Source organism: Sebastes fasciatus, chromosome 10 (genome assembly GCF_043250625.1).
Source record: "Sebastes fasciatus isolate fSebFas1 chromosome 10, fSebFas1.pri, whole genome shotgun sequence".
In the NCBI taxonomy this organism is placed as follows: Eukaryota; Metazoa; Chordata; class Actinopteri; order Perciformes; family Sebastidae; genus Sebastes; species Sebastes fasciatus.
The window spans coordinates 20053619-20076133 of NC_133804.1; the positions used below are offsets into that span (position 1 = coordinate 20053619).

The 22515-nt window shown below is 40.8% G+C and overlaps 1 protein-coding gene across 4 annotated transcripts in view; it reads left to right on the top strand.

Moving 5' to 3' along the window:
• Nucleotides 1-22515, top strand: part of trpc7b (transient receptor potential cation channel, subfamily C, member 7b) — a 94836-nt gene that overhangs the window by 30951 nt on the left and 41370 nt on the right. For 3 of the 4 annotated variants that reach the window (XM_074648828.1, XM_074648829.1, XM_074648830.1), the window contains 2 exons: nucleotides 10334-11096; nucleotides 19728-19910. In XM_074648828.1, the coding sequence (XP_074504929.1) occupies nucleotides 10334-11096; nucleotides 19728-19910 (946 nt within the window). Of the gene's footprint in view, nucleotides 1-2725; nucleotides 3374-10333; nucleotides 11097-19727; nucleotides 19911-22515 lie in introns of those variants that run through there. The other variant, XM_074648827.1, reaches the window with a different exon arrangement.

Consider the following 22515-nt stretch of genomic DNA (forward strand, 5'->3'; position numbering starts at 1 on the left):
AAATGTAGAACAGAAAATGTACAATGAAAAAGGTGTCACAGTTTTGTTCAGGATGTGCAAAAAACTTGTTTGTACAATAATATAACTTGTTTTACTGCAGTTTTCTCATAACTTGGGCTGCGTATTGGCAAGAATCTGGTGATACGATACCTATCATGATGCAGGAGTTGCGATTGAATATATTGTGATATAGTAAGCAAGGTGAAATATTGTGATAAAATCTGAGTAAAAACATTTTTAACATTTTTTTAACAGTTGGAATCAGCATTTGCATTTATCACAGTCCCTGTAACATCATAGCACTACATTTTGTTTAATCTGAGCCCCCGTCTGCCACAAATATTTGCATGTTACCTATTAATTAAAAATCAATAGCGTTTTTGAGAATCGATATAACATAATATCACGATACTCAAGTGTATCAATATTTCTTTCACCCCTACTCATAACCCACTCACCCAGGTCACTTGGTGCATCTTATTTTTCTGTCTTTTTTCTCTTACAAGTAAAATGTGGTCAGGCTATGTGTGCTTGGTTGTCAGCAGTGGCAGAAGAAGTAGTCAGATCCTAGTAAAGTAAAAGTAAAAGTGCTTATTCTGCAGTAAAATGTTCCCTGTCAGTGTGTTCCTATTATATATGGATTCATATTACTGCTGCATTGATGTGTCTGTTGCATTTTACTGCTGTGGATGTTTTTAACTCCTTTATATACTGCTGGGTAGTTTAATCCACAGCATTGCATCATATTCTATAACATCATCGGTCATCATATAGCATTGCTGTCCTGTGAGGACCACGAACCTCTAACTTTTCTCAGAAAAACAGCCGTGTTTTCAGCTTTGTGACTAGGCAGTTTTCAGCTGATCGAAGAGGCTTTATAAATAGTTTATCTTTTTTTTTTAATACTTTTATAGCAAATTACTTATGAATTATACATCCACAATATATGCAATTTTTTCCTTGAATTCTATGCACCCAGTGGTACATATTGAACAAAGGAGTAAGATATAACAAAGAGTAAATGGATAACTGAGTAGAAAAGAAGAAAAAAAAATATATATATATACACACATTAACATATACTGTATACATATACACACTTTCACATATACATAAACACATATACATACACCTACACATACATATACGTATACTGTATTACAAACATACGTCCATATACATACACATAGTCCATATATGAATACACATGCACACATGTATACACATACACATACACATATACACATATACATATTATATGCAACAGTTTATTTATCATTTAGCATTCCGTTTATCAGAGACATTCAAAGTAAAAAAAACACTATATTTGGAGATTACATGGTTTTCACTATACAGGAAAGGCATGGAAATGTGTAATCTGAAAAGTAACAAAAGCTGTCCAGACACATAATGGAGTGAAAAGTACAATATTTCCCACTGAGATGTAGTAGTGGAGTAAAAGTATAGGTTAGTTAGGCCTACATAAAATGGAAATACTCAAGTAAGGTACAGAGGCTACCTCGAATTTGTATTTAAGTAGGTTACAGCAGGGGTTCTCAACCTTTTGTAACTCGAGGCCCACTTCCGATTGTTAAAAAATTTCCAAGGACCACCTTCCCAAATAAATGACAAACTGGGCTATAAATATGTGTGATGCCACTGTCAGGTGTTATGACTCACATAAATATTCAGCTTACCCTCACCCATCACTGCATGCCATTATGAATCCAAAGTATTCAGGGTCATATTTCCTCACCACACACATTTACTGGTTTCAAAAATTGCTTGATTTTGTGTCCCTGCATCTGTGACATATATGTCTGTAAAGGGGAGACTTGTGGGTACCCATAGAACCTATTTTCATTCACATATTTTGAGGTCAGAGGTCAAATGGCCATGGCAGATTTTCCTCACCAAAATTTAGCGTAATTTTGAAGCGTTATTTAGCCTCCTTCCCGACAAGCTAGTATGACATGGTTGGTACCAATGGATTCATTAGGTTTTTCTAGTTTCATATGATGCCAGTATCTTCACTCTAGCTTTAAAAGTGAGCCCGCTACAACCTCTGAAATACAGAATGGCGGTTAATCTAACCATTTGGCCTCACCTTCGCGGCCCACTAGGTGGCTCTCTGAGGCCCACCAGTGGGCCCCGGCCCAGTGGTTGAGAATAGCTGGGCTACAGTATAGAGTAAATGTACTTAGTTACATTCCACCACTGGTCGTCAAAGAGACAATTGAGTTACCTGGCCTCTGTATGTGCTAGCTTGCTAGAACAGTGCAGCAAAACATTCAGACTGAAAATGTGTTTTCTCTGTAGTAAATGTGCGGATGACATGTACTAATTTTTGTAGGTCAAAGCAGTGCGTAAGTTATTATAGACAGTTTTATTGATCCCCGTGGGGAAATTTGATTGCCACCAAGTCAGACAACAACAAAAACACAGCATTCACAATACACCAATAAATAAATAACATCATAAGAAGCCCTTTGAGACATAATCAACAGCTGAGAGGTACCATGGATCTAGGCCATATCTAAGAATGTTCATTAAAAAATCTGACCGCTGCTGGAACAAAAGACCTCCTGAATCGTTCAGTAGAACACTGAGGCATCACTGGTCGCTCACTGAATGAAGTTGAGCTATTTTGTGTTGTGTTGCCTCTCTTGTTTCATTTCCTTCCATTTTGTAACAGGCTGGCTCCCTGCGCGCGCACTCTCCATGCGCTCTAATTAGTGTGCGCGCACTCCGGTGTAAAGGTGGAGGCTGGTCTCGTCGCTGCTGCTGCTGCTGCTGCTCACTAGAAACTTGTGCGGGTTGAAACTTTGGCAAAAAAATCGTTAAATGTCTGCAACATAGACAGACTTATTTAAAATATATGCTGCTCAAGAACTCTATCAATGTTTGACGAAGGAGAGGAAACCGACAGCGGTGAGAGAGCCCGTCTCTCCAGGTCTCCATCACCGCCTCTGTCCGTCTGCCTTCCCCGAGGATCTCCTTCCTCACCGCGGCCCCTGGACCTCTTCTCCTCCGCCTGTCCGCTGCTGGGCGACACGGACCCACCTTACCTCGCCGCTCCGGAGTGTCTTCACCCGTCTCCTCCACCAGAGAGCCGGGAGCCCGGGGACTCCCCAAAGTTCTGCCAGAGCACCGGGGGTGACGCCGGCTCTCCGTTCCGGTCGCAGCGGGAGGATGTGCGGATAGACGCGGCGTACGACCGCTGCGATGACCCGGTGCCCAAGTGGAGAGGACGAGGCGCGGCGAACTCTGAGAGCTTTCAGCACCGCGGACAGAGACTCTCGGACCACGGGAACCACTCTGTTGAGCACGTTGAGCACGTCGACACCGGGTACAACTCAGAAAGCAGGCAAGCGTGAGTCATCCTTTTTATATAGTCAACTTTTTTGTTTCATCCACCCAGAGACCCTGATAAATAAGTAAAGTCACCATGTCAGGTGGCCTTGTGTAGAGTCCATGTGCTTATTTATAAACTATAAACTGCAATTTGCAAGTTATGCACAGAGGCTGCTGAGGGATAGGTTAGAAAAAAGCTGTCCTGGGTTGAGATAATTGAATCAGCAGCCACTAATCCACCTTGGATGTCAACAAGTAGAGGTCAGTGTTGGAGAGTGAAGCAGCCAGCTGAATTCACTTTCCTATGCAGCTTTGGACCAGTGGTTGACTCTCAGCTGTGTTTTAAGGGTCCTTTTATGGATTATATCACTGAGACTGGACTGTGATATACATAGATCAGTATTACTAGAAGATCAGCTTATATTTTGCTGTCATGCACTGCTTGAATTGCAAACTGATGTCCCTTCAAACTGATGTCCCTTCAAATGCAACATTTACAGTAGATGCATTCAATTTTGTGTGTCATTTTTTAAACTTGTGGTGTTTTTTTCAAGGGTGTGTGTGAGTTTGAATTAATTACTTTGTGTCTTTGTGGGTTTTCCACCACTGCCCTTATGACGTCCTTGTGTTGAGAGAGAAAGCATCCCGATTGGTTCTGGGGCACAAATGGAAAAGCAGTCAGTCAATGGGGATTGGGTGTGCATGTGTGTGTGCGTTTTGTGTTAGTCTGAGTAAAGAGAGAGACGACGGGGCGAAACCACGTGACACGGAGCAGACTACAAAAATTGGCTTGCACAGTACATCCCCCACAATGTCACACACTCACACAGACACACTCATAAAACCCTGATGGAAACTTCTCCGTGTGTCCTCTATACAGTCGTTTCTCTCAGTTGTCCTGTTTAAAGCAATATTACGCAAGAATTGGTATTTTTGCGATTTGGTGTCCCTCATGGACAGTTGTACACGCACATTTGTTGACAAGCAAGCTAATATTACTTACTAGTCCAACCATGGATATATATATATATATATATATATATATATATATTTAAACCTCGATACCGTATTGGCCTTTGGATCGTACGTCAACGTCGCTGCCATATTGGGGAAGGCAGGATTGGCCTGTAAACAAATACAAGTGAACGGGCTGCCGTTTTTCTGGATAAAAAGCACTGTAACGTCTACATTTCTCAACCAATTTCAATGAGTCATTTTTATATTCAAGCGTTTGTGATCTACGTGGAGTACTGTAGAGTCCCCATCCCCCCCAAAAAAGAAACTTTTGTTGTAAAACGATTCAGTAATGTTACGTTACTGCATCTGGTTCATGGATCACCGGCCACTCTGTCTGTTGATATGGTATTAAAAAGTCATACTGTCATGACACATTTTCCTTAAGAATTTTTCCATCAACATTACAGTTTAAGTTGCATCTTTACAAAAAGCGTCTAACAGACTAGTTTTGTGATTTTACGTAACATGAGACAATACTTTCTTTTCCTACTCCGCGTAGATCACAAATCCTTGAATATGAAGACGACTCATTGAAAATGTAAACGTTATAGTGCTTTTTAACCTGAAAAACGGCAGCTCCCTCGTTCACTTGTATTAGTTTACAGTCAGTCCTTCCTGCCTCCTTCCTTGACGTATTGTAGCAACAGGCTGAAGCGGCCAATACGGTATCTATGTATATATATATCTATGAGTCCAATAACAAGAAGGCCAGTGAAAGCTCTCGCCAACGACTAAAAGCCAGTCTTAGATTACTCTTGTCCGGCCTCTTGCTCCGTCAGTCTCTCTTTTTCTCTTCTTTGCTTCCTCCATCACCGTCCTCTTCGGTCTCTTCGCCTCTGCCATGATGTCTGTACTGAGAATGCCGAGCTAGCTTCCTCTTATATGTAGCTGGTGATGTATGATGTAGCAAAGTGCTACTCACTTCTCCCAGGAGATCGTACCTGCTCACCAAAGGTACATGATGCAAGAACAGGCATTTGGGGTGTGGAGTGGGAATAAAAGAGGCGGCATTCTCCCTTTTACAAGTCAGTGTTCAATCAAAATTATTTTGAAGCTGTTATTTTAAAGTAAAAAAGCTGCATAATGATGCTTTACCTACCACTACTACTACTTCACTGTGTGATAAGTGCTCAGAACACCATTTGGTGGACGCAGCCAATTGCATCCATGCAGGAAACATCCGCAGACACAACTGGGACATAAATGGTGACACTCAATGGATATTCATGTAGCACTGCCAGCTTAGTTATGACTATCAGATATTGAGAATGGCAGGCCTCAGAGTCAGACTTTGATCTTCCCTGGTCTGCTCCTTTGATACACCAGAGTTCAACTTAAAAGGCCTTGCATGGAAAAGAAGCATGTATGCTCTCACAGATGCCAGACTAGGCTCAACGTTGGACGCCTCTGTGTGTTCCCATGCGTGTGAAAGAGAGCGTAAGAGATTGTGACCATGCCTGTTTCTCATTACCAGTGAAATATGGTGAGCAACTCACCTTTGATCTTAAAAATTGGCAATTTACTGCTTGAAAGAGTGTCCGTGTGTGTGTGTGTATTTTATAAAGAGAGAGAGAGAGAGAGAGCTGAGAGTGTATCTCTTCTAAGATATTCTGCTCATGTCTGTGCACTGATAAAGTATTAACTCATTAGTGTATTCTGTAAATATTCATGCTGAACCGAAATTTCTTTTTCACTCATTATCCTCAAAATTTCATTTCAAACCTGATTCATTTCTGCCCTTCATTTCTTTTTCTGTAGTTCACCAGTAAATGACCTAACCTACTTGACTGCTTAAACTGCAAATAATGAATTTGGTGGCCAAACCTAATAGAGAGTTTAGCTCTAGAAAAAAGGGTTATACAGAGTTCATGACAAAAGAGCTCACAGTTCCAGTAGTGACACATATTTTATGAGATTTTCATTCCAACAGGTTTAAAAGCACTTTCTATTTGCTTTTCTATATGATTTGAATAAAACAGTGTAAAACAACACCTTTTGAATACCCATATGTAGTTTTGCTTGTTTTAACCCACTATTAATCACACTAACTGTACATTACTGCTGATTGTCATTCCAAGAAAACCATGTGTTTCCCATCCAAGTGTGCTTTTCATTAATTTGACTGCAAGTCAGTCACAATGAACATTTTCTTCTTGCCTTGATACCGTAACAACATAACTCATGATAACAATAACTCTCTGGCTGTCAGCTAAAATGTGGAAATAAGAGATGTGACTGTGGTTGATTCAAGAATTTAAATAGCTGTTTCTTGGCAGCTAATTCTTAAGTTTCACAAATCAGAACTCCCCAAAGCCACCTAAACACACAAAACATGTAACTCAACTTGGAGTCGTAAAACTTAAAGTACTGGTGGATTACCTAATTCACTTGTTCTGTAGTGGTCGTTGATGCGGTGGATGTACTACTAGGTAGATGGGTACTTTTTGGCTGATAGGTGGGTATACTGTACACCGGCAGAAAATAGGTATACTCAGTATACCTGCATGTACCCTGCACTACACCACTGATGCTTGCCAATATAATACAACCCAAATAAAGTATGAAAGAACTACAGCTTGGATTTCTGCAATGATGTGTTGGAATATAGTTGGACTCACCAGTAGCAGTGGTGCGAGATAGTTTCTCCCTTTTTCTGACAGTTTTGTTGTTAATAGGAGAGGGAGCTGCTGCTTAGGGACTCTGACTGGTCTGCAGCTGCCTCTGCATTGGATGCAGGATCAAAATGAGAGCTGTGTAGACTCAGTATCAGATTGGATTGGTGCAGTGTGTGGTTTAGGGATTAAAAATGTTGCCATATAATCATATTGCAAGTTGCTTCAAACCAGTCCATTAACACCAAATCAAATGAGAATGTGAAAAGTTTTTTTTTTTTTTTAGGTGGTTGTGAACCCAAGCAGGGATTAAAGGTGGCTGAATATTATATATTGGACTTATATTCAACGAGTAGGCAGAAAGATGACTCATGGGATGGGATGGAATAGAGTACAATGTAGGTGCGTCTTGTATTAAATGGTAGTGGGAGTTTTCTCCCTGTAGCATGACATCATGTTCTGCTACACCTATGTAGGGAATAAGGTCTGGTCGTCTTGGTTGCAACAATGGTAAATGGTAAAGTCCTTTAGTCTGAAACCCTATAGAGTGCTGCACGAATGAGTCCTAAAACCCGGAAATGAGTTGGCATTTCTGCACTTCCGGTTCCATCATCTCGAAGTCATTGGGCTTTTCAATTGGATTTTTGGCTTAAGAGATTTTAACGTTTTGTTCTACAATATAAAATACGTCGGTAAATATCCCACTCGTGAATTTTGAAGCTTTTACGTGTCTTATAAAAGGTGGTTGCTAACAAGTGGCTAAATGAGACTGCAAAACACTAGTCCGCCTTAAGCATAGTTGTGATGTGAAGTCATGCGACCGTGGTACGGTTCGTTTGTAGCCTAATGTTAGCTTTTTACTTCTGACGATCGCATTTATTCTTCAAAAATAATAAAAGTGGTGTTCATTTGTGAAGATTATCTTGCTGAAAAAAAACAAGTAAGTATCATAAACCAAAAAAAAGAAAAATCCCGTTGGCTTTTTGTCGAGGGAACCGGGGTGATGTTAACATCCGGGTTGGCCTACAAAAATATGTTGTCCCTGCAGTACTCTATATGATATACAAATAAAATCATGCACACTAGGCAAATAAGCCTACATACATATACACAATCCCTCCTTCACTCACTCATTTCCTTCTAGCTCATCTCTTTATCTCTCTCTCTCCCACACACACACACACACACACACACTTTCTTTCCATCCATCTCCATTATGTCGGCCTCCTCCTGTCTTTGTGGCTGTAATTCCGCACAGAAATGATGCAGGTAAATTCTATTTCAGATCCGAATCACAAACAGCCAGAGATGGATGGAGAGGCAGATAGAGAGGGATGGAAAATGGCGATTCATTACCTGACTATAAGGTTATCTAAATGGGCTGGCAGCCAGACTGTCCCCTCATGTATGAGGCATCTTCCCAGTGCTTACAAATATATCTGTGAGTTTGTGTGGAGGTGGGGGTTGGGGGAGATATTAGGTACAACCTACAGCATAATGCATTGTAATGAATCAACACAAGCTGTGGCCTTAAGAAACAAACACCTCTCAAACATTATACCCTTCATAAAGGCAGCATTCACTGCATGGCTATTGTTTTGGTTTGCATTACATTTTGCAGATGATGTATGTTGTGTCCATGTTCTGCATGAATACTGATGGTGTCACACGTGTTTGTCCATGGGCGCACCTTTAAGTACACATTTCTATTCTTGTATGTGTTTATGTGTGAGATAGTATGCAATTGTGTGTGTGCGTGTGCGTGTGTGTGTGTGTGTGTGTGCGTGTGCGTGTGTGTGAGAAAGAGAGAGGGATATTTTACCATCTTGATTGGCAGCCTAAGGCATCCACAGCTGATTGTGTAAATCGAAAATCAAGAGCTGCAGACCTTTTTATACGCATTAATCGCACACTGACAAACACACTCTCTTTCTCACACACACGCACACACACACACACACACTCTCTCTCCCACAGTGATTTGCCTTGGTGAGCTCTCTTCATCTTCTCAGTTCCGCATCCTTTGTCGCCCCCAGGGATGTTTCCACCATGAGCATGTTTCCATTTTCACCTTTTCCTTCAATGTCCAGCCTTTTGTGCAAACACACACACACACAAAGTAAGGGGATAAATAGCCTGAATTACATACAGGTCTTATTGTGAAACTGGACCCCTTTGTAAGGTCACTGCACTAATTCAGATAACACAAAAGTGCAACATTTTATTGAAAATCTTTTGTATGTACAAAATGAGTCAATTATGCTTTTAAAGTTATTCAAGTTAGCAAGTAGATTTAATTCCTTTTAGTTCACTCAACAAGAATTGTTTCAATTGTCATAGCATATTAGTCTAAATAAGTTATTTCCCACTGGAGAACCAAACTATTCTTGATAATCATTTTCCACCAACACCACTAGTAATTTCCCATTCCCACTTTTCATTTCAGAGCGTACCCATATTCAGTATCTCCTCCTCCGCTCTCACACTGTCACTCACTCTTTCCCTCTCTCATTTTTTCAGCTTTGGGAAACATCAAGGCTTTTTTTCACTATTTGGGTCAGAGTGTCAGGCCACGCAGCAGATGCAGACATTGTGGCAGATCTTTGAGTCTGTAAAATACAACAGGAGTACAATAGTTCCAATGAAATTCAGTTTTTCAGTGTGTGATTACCAGCGGTTCTGTCTCTGCAAGCTACAGCTAGTTGTATTTGACAAGTCCCTATTGATGAAGATGTTTTAGCCGCTCTGTCCTGCAGGGATGTGAGATTGTCACTGGAATTGGTGCTCCATTTAGGAAGAAAGACAAATATTGAATAGAGCAGGAGGTGCATGCATGTGTTGTTAGATAATCACCACTGGCCAAAGAGTCTCTTTGGATGATCACTCACTCACAGTGGTGTGAGTTTGTCATGCCAGAGCCAATTAAGGTGACAGCTTCATCTCTCTCTTGCCAATCAGAGCTGTTGACCTGAGATGGCCCCACAGTAAGCTTTGACCCTGGTAGCGGTTCATTGATTTGACCGGGGATAGATATATCACAGATGTCTTGGCTTTCTCTGGGGTCAGGGGAGTAGTCTGTGTTAAACACTGCATGTTTGACCAGTCCCTGTCCACGCAGGACATCCACATGGAGACACAGTAATGACTTTGTTTGCCTTGTTACACCGTAGTCAGTTTGATGTAACTAATGATTCTGTCTCTTCGTCTTGCCTCCATCATTTGCTCTCTTGTGCTCCACTTTTCTTTCCCTCCCCCTCCATCACTCGTTCCTTTGATTCATTCTTTGTCTCCTACCTCCATTTTCCTCCTTGTTCTTTTGATTCTCCTCACTGTTTCCTCTCTGTCTCCAGGATGGACGCCATGCATCGCCGGCACACCACATTGAGGGAGAAGGGGCGTCGCCAGGCGGTGCGGGGCCCGGCCTACATGTTCAATGAACGCGGCTCGGCCCTCACTGCAGAAGAGGAGCGTTTTCTGGACGCTGCTGAATACGGAAACATTCCTGTGGTCCGCAAAATGCTGGAGGAGTCCAAAACCCTTAACTTCAATTGTGTGGACTACATGGGCCAGAATTCTTTGCAGCTGGCAGTGGGCAATGAGCACCTAGAAGTGACTGAGCTGCTTCTAAAGAAGGATGGTTTGGCTAGGATTGGCGATGGCCTGCTTTTGGCTATCTCCAAGGGTTATGTTCGGATCGTTGAAGCCATTCTCGCCCACCCTGCTTTTGGCGGAGGTATCCGACTCGCTTTGAGCCCTCTGGAGCAGGAGATGGGCGATGACGACTTTTACGCTTACGACGAGGATGGAACTCGTTTTTCGCATGACGTCACGCCCGTCATCCTGGCTGCTCACTGCCTGGAGTATGAGATCGTCCACATCCTTTTGACGAAGGGGGCCCGCATAGAAAGGCCTCATGACTACTTCTGTAAGTGCTTAGAATGTATTGAAAAACAGAAGATAGACTCGTTCAGTCATTCACAATCCAGGATGAATGCGTATAAGGGCCTGGCCAGTGCAGCTTACCTGTCACTCAGCAGTGAAGACCCTGTGCTGACCGCCCTCGAGCTCAGCAATGAACTGGCAAGACTGGCCAACATTGAGACAGAGTTTAAGGTAAGGTACTCTCTATTTTCTCAACATCTTTGCCTTTTTTTTTGTTTAGCAGTATTTTACTTTTTCTATCCCCTCACCTTTAATACCCAAACATACACAAACATACTATTTCATATGGGTGGGTAAAGGGTTGACAGAAGATTTGACAGTCATGGCAGAGTATGGTTACAGTCCTTGCATTCTCATGTTACCTAACATCTTTTTTTATTTCTTTATTTCTTCATGAGGTTTAGGCAAAATAGGGACATAGTGCTCAATGGAAATTTGTAGATCTATCTCTGCCAATGTTTCAAACCGATGAAAATGATTTGGCTCATTCACTCTGATATTGAATGGATTTCTCAGTGCACTCCCAGCTTTTATTACTCTTCTGATCTACCTATTACCAATGCAATCTCTCCTAAGGTTGTGCTGAGATAAGAATTGTAGAGTGGAACACTGTTGTCTGAAGTGGCTTGATCCAAGTAGGGTTGGGCGATTGGACGAATATATCGGCTATTGGCCATTGGCTGAGTACATCGCCAGTTGTTGGGTTTTTTTTGGGTTATTTTCATCATTTTATTTTGCCAATTTAATGGTCTGACTCCGAAGAACAAGAGCCGCTGCTCAGCGGGCACAGAGAGAGACAGTGGGGAAAAACAGTAGAGCCAGCATATTTTCACATCTACCTCAGTAAATTAAGGGTTTATTTCAACCAAATCAGAGATGGGGATTGTTGGAACAGTGGAGAATGACTAATCAAGGCTGTTTTGGTGAGTTTTATTTTGCTTCTGTCGAGTTTGAATGAAGACACACACACACACACACACAGACACCAAACTATCTGTGTAACTGAAGCTGAAAATGTGCCCCTAAAAAGTCTAAACATTTTTTAACTAGGATTCCAACATACCTGGATGTGCTGGCATCTTTTCTGAGCCAGGTTGATTGGCTCGGGCCGGGGGTTCAACATGCCCGCTCACTTACACTGCATGGCAGGTTTTTGACAAGTTTAAGTAGCTGTTTGAGGTGGAGAGGAACATGATTCCCTCCTACTGTGCCAGCTGATGCACCTGTGTCGAATCAATTGGCTGGGGATATTAAGACCAGCACACTCACCGACAAATGAAAGTGACTCACCGAGAAAAAGGAACATCCACATTTAAGACATAAAAAAGTATATTGTCACCAGTTGACCAGTAAGGCTGACCGATACAGTAAGAAACATTATTACTATATTAATAAGGATAGTTTGCATTATCAATATATATGTGACTGCAAAGTTTCCAACCTTTGATTCCCGGAGTCTTTGTCGCTCCTCTTCATGTATTTGCTGTTTCTCTATACTGTAATAATATAACAGATATACAAACAGGCTTGGTAGTGAACGATACGCTAACATGCCGACAGATTCAGTGTTTTTGTGTTTTTAGCTGAGCTAGACCAGAGGAAATTTAGTGAAAACTGACTGTTTTGCCTTCATTGTTGTCTGTGAAGTTTGCTGGAAGTGAAATAATGTAGCCCCGCATTTTATGTGGAGTGAGCGCTGCGCCGCTCTCTGTTTAAAAAAAAAAATAGCCTTTTAAATGATAGATTGCTTTCAGCAACCAGCTTTTAAAGTGACATTTTTTTTTTAAATAAATGCTGTGCGGTGAATCTAATTTATGCCGATGTGTTCATGTGTATTTAGAAAAGTGACTGAAATGTTAAGAAAAGAAACTTCAAAATTTAGAGAAACTTTTTTTAAAGTGTTAAATTTGAGAACGGAATTTGGTGGGGTGGTAAAATGAGTTTAATTGGGTTATTTTCTTTTGATGTCTCCAACATGTTGGTTTTGCAATGAACTAATATCTCGTCATTCACAATAACAGGCTGTTTACATAATTAACATGTAATTTCAAGAAAACAGTATGTTTGCATAATAAGCCATGGTACAGAAATGAGCTGTAGTCATTTATAGAAACATAGCTATGAGGTTTTCATTCACACAAAGTATCGAAAAAAGTATGATTGTGGTATCGCCCTGTTACCCGGCCCTGTTTTTGACAGCCTTATATTCCAAATAGTGGAAAAAAGAAAAGTTCTCTATTCTGTGTATCATCCCTTGTGTCCAAAGCCAGCAGAAAGTTTGGGATTTACTGTAGATGATCCCCTTCTTTAACCTCAAGCCAAATAACATGTGGACTTCACTTACTATCTACTTAGCTTCAGGGCAGATGTTCACTTTTACGGTAGTCATATGCATACTTTATTGCTCAAATCGTCTGGTGTGTTTTCTTCCATGATTTTCTTTCAGTTTCTCTTACAGTTTTTATATGACGTATACTGTACAGTATACAGTGTATACAGTATAGAACTGTTCCTCCATTTGTATTATGTACAGAAAAATTACAACTATGTTTCACTTTCGAGCGTCAGACACTACTCAGCTCCCATTGATTACATGCTGAATTATTCATGGTCGAGATCATTAATGTAGAAAGCATGATCATCTAATTGAACCGATCGGATAACAATGCCCTAATACCATTACAATTTCCATTTCTCTGCATATTTGTCTCCTTTTGTCAGCCCATGTGTTGCTGCGTTTTTTCCCTTTGCTCTCTGTACATTTCCGTCTGCCCTCATTCATCCATTCCTCAATCTTTCTGCCCACCTGTGTATTTGTCAGTCAGCCTTCCTGCTTGTCATTCTGTTCCCTGTCTCCAGACAAATTAATGAGAAGGGCTCACCTGAGGGACCAGAGTTGTGTTGGAGCTCATCTGTCTCATTAACATCTCATTATCACCCTCCTGTCTCCTCTCTTTATTTGTCTCCCTGCTCCTCTCCACATCATCTTCTCATTACGTTCAAATATCAAATCATTTCAAAACAGTGTGCCTCTAACCTGAGACAGTTCAATTTCATACGGGGGAATCAAACATGGAGAATATAAGCTAGGGCATAGATCATATTGTCTTCATTATGACACTAATGTTTGCTTCTTGTTGTTTTCTAGGTTTGAAGTTCTGACAGCATAGTTTGTGAATGAAACATTATTCAGCAGCCAACGCTCGACTTCAAAGGTTCTCTATACGAAATTCAGAGCGTATCTGTTGCCTCCACACAGCTCTCAACATGGAATCGGCGACTAGCAGCTAATGGTGCTAACGGCACGTACAGTGCAAACAACAGCAACAGTGTTGACAGAGCTATCACTGTTAATCTGGGGGGAACCGGAGGGTGGGCGTTACACTTCTGCGACAACGCCGTAGGTAGGGACTGCGTTATCAGCGGTAACTGCCGTATGAGCACAGTGCAGAGCGCCGATGATTAGCTAGCCAGTGAGGCACAACAGAGAGACTCACATAAAATGCGCGTGGCCGGCCTGGCTAGGTAAACAAAGCAAAGAGAAGCTTGGATTACAACACCCACAGAGGGAGAGTGACTTCATTCTCTGCTCAGGTAGACATTACTCCTTTATATCTTTACATAGCAAATAGTTGTTTGCGGCTAAATTGATGCTCTGAATCTTGTATATAGAACCTTTAAGAAGTTGGAGATTTTCATAAGCACATGAATGTTTGATACACAGTCAGCCACAAAGAGCAACCTTAGGTCTTCTGTTTTTTAAGATTTAAATTTTTCTTCCACAACTCCACATTTATTGGTTTTGCCTCCAGAGATAAGAATCAAATCAGAGCATGAAGCACTTGGTTCAGGCTCACTGGCATACTTAATTTTCCCATAGACACATGAGCAGCCTGGCTCTAAGAATGGCAGTGGCGTCAGTCCATCGTTGTGATGTTTCAACACTTTGGACGGATTGCCATTAAATTTGGTACAGAATTCACTGTCCCCCAGAAGATAAACCCTAACAATTTTCATGATCCACTAAAATGTTTTATCTTTCACCACAAAGGGGTCATAATTTCCACTCATCCAGCACTTCAATTAATCAGTAACCCTGCCTCCACTGTATTTTAAGATTAATGCAATATAGCATACTAACAGGCTAACACAGTAAAGGTTACATGCTCAAAGGAGCAGTGTGTAACAATTAGGGGGATCTATTGGTAGAAATGGAATATATTATGAATAAGTATGTTTTCATTAGTGTATAATCACCTGAAAATAAGAATCGTTGTGTTTTCGTTATATTGGAATGAGCCGTTTATGTCTACATAGGGAGCGGGTCCTCTTCATGGAGTCTGCCGTGTTGCACCGCCATGTTTGAACCCTTTTAACTTTTCCTGCTTTGGCCGGAGTCGATAAAATTACTCGCTATTATTCTCTCTCTCTTGCGCCACCACTCACTTCCCACGTACACACACACTACGCACCAACTCTGCTCCAAATGACCTACAACAGCTCTAGAGAGGGCCATTTGCGTTTTTTCGTCGGCCACCGTAGTTCTTTTACACGCTTGGCACACGGGAGAGGCTTCAACTGGCTGCAATCTGCAACCTCACCGCTATACTACCAGATCCTATACACTGCTCCTTTAATGTTAACATGCTAAAAGTATGTGAAGCATCAGAATGCAGTATGGGACACAGTTTATGTATCCACTTACAGAAAATACAAATGTAAACACATGTACTGACAGTCAAGTGCAAGCAAACACCACTTTCTCACCCACACTGGCACACTTACGCAAAGATGATGATGATGATGATGATGATGATGATGATGATGATGATGATGCAAGTAGTGCACGTTGGATGCTTATGAGGGTACTGCTAAATGCATATCAGGACATCAATTTCTCATAAGAGCCTCTGGACACACGGACAGACACACACACACACACACACACACACACATACCCTTGGGAGAGAGCGAGAGAGGGGCAGAGAGAGGCGGAGGAGGGTGTCGTTTAATTTCGTAAATCACATTTGCTCTGTTCTTGCGTCATACCAATTTTAGTTTAATTTAGTTTAAATTAAGGCACACAGCTACAGAGAAAGTGGAAAACTGGCTAAACTGATGGTTACTGTCCACTGAAGTGCAGTAATACAAACTCTCTCTATCCCTCTCCTCTTCTCATCCCTCCATCTTACATATCCCTCCCTCCCTCCCTGTTTGAGGCTTGGCTCATGTCCCCCTCAGTTCACTCATCTGTAACCGTTCTCACTCTGCTTCACACTGCTCTGTCTCCATTTTCAATCTCACAACATCATTCCCTTTCCTTTATCTCAGCCCCCCCAAGGCACCAACCACATTCCCTGAATTGTGATTGGATTTTCACATATGCTGCACGTGTGTGATGTCTGTGTGTGTGTGTGTGTTCTTGATGTTTGTCTTATGATGTCTCATGATTGATTAAGAAAACATTATTGTACATGCACTACCAGGAAGCTTGCCTTTCCCTGAATGTAAACAGACATGAGATTGGTACTGATTTCTTTCACTTAGTAGCCTAGAGGTGACATGCACCAAATGCCACCTTCTCCTTCATGTCCCCAAAGGGCCAATAGATGCTTGCTGCCATTGCTTGATGCCCAGGATTTGCTTTATAATTAGCAGATCGCAATGAGCCTTTTGACCAACCTTATCTAACATGCAGGCGTTTTTTTTTCTATGATAAATCCAAGCCTGAAGGGCAGCTGTTTAGTATTTAAGAGTACGGACACACTGTGTCTTCACAAAACTAATTACGCCATTTTATATTCAAGACAGACACTGTCCAATTCGTACTAGAACAAAACTCCCTCACTAAAAGGGTCAAACACTGGAGGAATGCAAATGATGCTCACGGACAGTAGGTGCCCCAACACTTTCTATGACGTCAATGTCTATAATTCATTATAAACATACTTATAATGCAATTATAATCTGCTTATAGCACTGTATAATTATAGTTAAAAGCACTCATACATAATAATGCACATTATAAAACATTTTACAATGACTTTATATACTGATAAGGTCAAGTATTATAATACCTCATAGTTGCTGGTCACTCACTGAACTTTTTTCTTCTTTTTTTTTGCAAGGATCCTAGTGTATTATAATTGCCCATAGTTGTAATACATTATATTCTTTCTATAATCCATTATAATCACTGTTATAATGCATCATAATGTGATTATAATTTACTTCAAGTGGTCATTATTTGCTTTAAGTAAAGTAAAAATGTATTTTAGTTCATTTTGTGTTGTTGTTGCATAGATTTCATTATTTTTTGTTGCTCAATATCACATTCAGAGCTGGCGGCGAGCAGCTAACAGTGGTAACAGCGCTAACATTGCAAACAACAGCAGCAGCTGAATTGATTTTCTGGGGAGACCTGTGCAAAAGTTTGGATGAAACATTTATTTAATTAACATTAAACATGAAGCATTATCAACTCACTGTAGTGATGTGATTGAACACAGAACAAACACGGCGGTGAATGCATAATAAGAATCGCTCCTTATGGACTCTAAAAGATCCAATGTGCTGACTGCTTACCTGTTCGGCCAAATGTTGAGGAACAGAACAAGCCAGGAGGCCGAGAAGGGAACTGTGGGGGAAGACAGACGGCAAAGGGTGGAAATTGGAACGATTAGTGAAGGAAGAGGAGGAGAGAAGGTTGAAAGTAGGAAAGGTCCGATACCAATACAGATACGACAGCCTTGAGTATCTGCCGATACTCAAGGCTGTCTTTTTCTACCTCTCTTAAACAACTATGCTGTTAATAATACATTTGTAGGGATGCACTTTGCATCTAAGAAACATCATACTCAAACTGTGAAACAAATCTTCTACTCCCCTAAAGGAAGAAATACGTAGCAATTTTAATTGGTCAGAAACATTCAAACATTCAAAATGGAATTTAAAGTACAACTTTATACAACAGTTTAAATCTGAGTATGCTTCTCAGCAGTATATAAAGTAATTCAAATTAGCTCCAACTTTACCAGCTGCAACATTGAAATGTTTACACATAATGCATCAATAATTATAATCTAATAATATAAATTGTTCTGAAATGGGCCATTCTGCATAATGATTACTTTTACTTTAAGTACATGTTGATGCTAATACTTCTGTACTTTTACTTGAGTAACATTTTGAATACAGGACTTACTTGTAGCTAACAGAGTATTTTACACTGCTACTACTTTTACTTAAGTAGAGATTGGAGTACTTCTTCCATTACTGTATGTAAACACATTATTGAAATATTTAAAAGGATTTCCTTTCACTGAAACGCAGCGCACCCAATTTTCAGGAGTGTCGTGCAGTTTTCACCTTTAGTACAATTAGTTGTTTACCGTCTTAGTTCGTTTTGGAGCGTAGACGTAAAGTAATGTTATGCAAAACTGAGGGAAAACACACACCTATTCTGGTGAAGTGCTGACTCGCAAGTAGACATTAAAATAAGAGAACGGAAAGCTGCACTCTAATAACTCTGATGCATTTGTTTCAGCATATATAGATCCAAGTTTTGTTATTCATAACGTCGATGTTTTGGTTTTTATAAGTTGAAAGAAAAGTTCTGGTTTGTGCCTGTTCTCTTTTGTTTGCCGAAGCGTCAATTTTGAAAATGTTGGCAAAATAAAATACAAATCAGTGTTTCTGTCGATTTCTGTTAAGAAATATACTTAAGAGAATACAACACGACTACACCAGTAGCTCTTCTATTACTCTGCTAAACCCATGGCTTTCCTTTGTTGCTTCCCTCCTAGGAAGGAAATTATGTTCATTTAAAGAATGGATTGGCCTCCTGTGTTCACACTCTCTTCCTTCTTCTTCCTCTCATCTTTGAGGTGTTTCTCTAAGATACCCTTTTTATTTTTTACTTTGGGGTTTTTCTGGTGGAGTGGTTACCTTGCAATATTTGTATACAATATTAATTACCTCCATTTTCATTCATCTTTATGTGCAAATTCAACAAAATCAGATGGTTATGCATTTAAATTAGCTTAATAAAAGCAGAGTGGATCCCTTATTTCAGCTTTTGCGGGGTTTAAGTGCATTCTGTTGTCATTTATAGTGTATAAAATCTGGGAATGTAACAAAGATGTAGTTATTTTCCCATGTGATATTACTGTGAGAATGATAATTTCACGCTGTGATGTTGTTTTTTTTGGTCAAACTTACATTAAATTCACTTGGCTTTTAAGATAAAGTCTAGCCTAAAGTCAAGTGGACTATAGGCAAATATCATTTATAAAGATAATCCATCTCTCTACTTTAGACACACTGTAGACGGTGAAAAACACACCCAACTGATTTTGTTTGCAAAGTCAAGCTGATTTATTTCAAGATGGGAACCAAATCACAGTATCAGCCTTTCAGTTTTTTACACTCAAGTCATATTATAATGGCAAATGAGATTACATGTTATGAGGTCAACATTTCTCAAGTCATTAACCCAAAACAAGGTGTCCAAGCTCATTCAGGTGAGGACCCACAGACTGGCACAACAGACAGGGGAAGCGGAGGCAGATTCAAGCCTTAAGTGGCAATGGTCAAGAGATTTAAAAATGATATAACAAATGGTCATACAAAGAGAGTTTTGTTGATAGTTTGATTGACAGTGGAAAAAGACAAAACAGCAAAGGAGGCAGCTGAAGGCTCAGTCACAATTTGACTAATCTTCCTTCTCATGCTTGTATTTTCAAGTCAAGTTTCTCTTCCGTCCTGTCCTTATGCTATCCATTTTTCCTCTCTCCCCGCCAGAATGACTACCGTAAGCTGTCCATGCAGTGTAAGGACTTTGTGGTGGGTGTGTTGGACCTTTGTCGGAACACAGAGGAAGTGGAGGCCATACTGAACGGCGACGTGGACCAGTGCCCTCCGAGCGCCTACAACCGACCCTGCCTCAGCCGCGTCATACTGGCCATCAAGTACGAAGTCAAGAAGGTAAGAAGACCAAAAAATAACTGATGAATCAGTCATCTACAGTACTGTATGTAAAGGACTAGTGGTTAGTAGTTTCAGTTATAGTTAACATTTTGTTCACATGCCGTTAAACTACACAACATGCAAAACCTGAAAATCTTGTTGCAAAAATCTATTCCTCTAGGACCATCAACAATGCACTGTAAATATCAATAGTAATATACAGGAGCATGGTAGGAAGGAAGGAAAAAAACGGCAGTGGTGGTTGTTCAATCAAACAGCGTGAAGGGACCGATAGCCTGTTCAATGACAAAGCAGGAAGTGGTGTGACATTTTTATAGTCGAGCAAATCATAAGGGTGACGAGGTCAGGGTGGTGAATGGACATACATAATGTTTTACACTAGAGAACACGATTCACGTCCCATCTCAGCATTGGTTTCCTTTCCTTTAACCATGACCGTGATCTTTTCTAACCTTAACCATACCAGCAATTTGATATTGCATTTCCATAAAGCTGGGGGATTTGCAAGACGCATAAATTAAAGGCTGAATCAGAGGCAGAGATGTTGTGACTTTTAGTCAAGGTTAAGCTCCAAAACACTGGATCCTACATTTCCCATAATGCAGCTTGTTATGCAGCCTGATAAATGCCAAAGTCTTTCAAAATCCATGCTCCCAGATTGTAACACAGGCTGTCTGTCATAAATATATTTATATTTAATTTAATTTTTGAAAATGTTTAACATTACTCTTAAATGAATAATGTGATGGGGACTCTCTAATTGATTGTGTTACTGAAATCCATCTGAATGTGATGCTCTGAAGACAGCTTGGCTGAATGCAGTTTTTCTGAATGGGATTGTGCAGCTCTGTCTGCGGTGGATTTGAAGTTGATGAAACCAAACAGAGGAGGAGGAGCTAAACCATGCATGATCTTATAAACTAGGCAGACATTTTTGTATTAGATAAGGTTTTCACAGCTAAGCAGATTATATTTTTTTATATTATATTTGCCTTCAAGCTCAGGCAGGCCAAGATTACCCTGATGATCACTATGATATAATTAAGTTGTTTTTTTTCAGACTTTGGCAAGCTCCTCCAAAGCCACAGAGGACATTACACAACTGTTTTCACAAGCTGAGCTGTACTTAACTCCCCATGACAAGTAAAGTCGATGTTTGATGTGTAAAATAGGGATATCATGGTGATGAAATATTCCCACCGCTGTCTGGACTCTCTGGTCCAGCTTTTGCTGCGGGGTCGCAGGTTTCCACCCGGCGCCTCTGCACCACACACACCGGCTGTGACCGCTCTGTCCTCCATATGGCAATTGCCTCTTTAATGTTATGAATCTCTTATAGCATTTGGTTTAAATCCAAAATATTGCCAAGTAGGTCCTTTTGCTTTTCACTTTGACACCAAATCCTCCGCCATCGCCTTATCTGTCAACACTCTCTCTCGTCCTGTGTGTGTGTGTGTGTGTGAAATCTGACTCCTGCTACTCTGAGCTGAGACTGTACTGAGCAGACACTTTCAGTTTGTACCGTCCGTCATCCAATTATGTATTGATAACACGGCGCTGATAGGTGAAAATTAACTAAATGGGTTTTATTTCTATTAAAAAAAAAAGCAAAGCGACAGGTGGGCAAGTAATGTAATCAGTGTGTGCCCAAATACCGTGTAACACAGTAACACCGACTACAGCGGCAAGTCTAGTGTAGAATCTTTTAACCATAGGATGTGGTAGGTCAGAAGATTCCCATAGGTTTTGAAATGCACTGGCAGACTGACTATTACGTTGACTTGATATGAGGTCTTTTTGGCAGAACTATATCCACCCTGCCAAGAGTCCTTGAGCAAGACACTTAATCCATACCAGCTTCTGTAGCTGACATTCCCTTTGAAGGAAGACAAACATAAAGACCTCATACTGTAGTAGGATGGATAAAGAATCACCAACAAAATTCCTATCCAAATCTTGTTTTGATTAGGATTATTGAATGTGTTTTACTGCAGTGTTTTACATGTAACGTGTACATTTCTGTGTTGGAAGTAAGGTAGTGTCTATGAGCCATTTTGTGCACATGTACATACAGCATGTTTGTGTATTTTTTGTGCATGTGGCCTCAGAGGGCCCCATGTAAACAACAAACTGGCCTCTATTTCGGAGAGCTAATCCCTGCTGAGCAGAGGTGTTCATACTAAATGTCAAAACAAATGCCTTTTCCCCATTTCTCCCTACCATACTTTCTCTCACACACCGCCTGTGTAACCTTCATGTGCTGCATGTTTTCTCTAATCAGGTAAATCCCAAGTGTGTGTGTGTGTGTGTGTGTGTGCATGGTGGTGTGTTAGTGTACATGTGTGTGTGTGTATCTGTTGGTCAGTACACAGCCTGTTGGAGCGATGGTTTTATCCTGTACAGGAGAACGTGACCAATACTCTGGGAGCTAATTACACCGGAGGCAGGGAGAGAGGGGAGGGATAGATTGCCATGGCAACCAGGTGAAGCATGACTGTGTGTAGTGCACGTGGATGGACGCTGGCAGGGTTCATGTCACGGGTCGTTAGATTGATAGACTGATCACTGGACACCAGTGGGAAACTATGTTAACTACGATTTA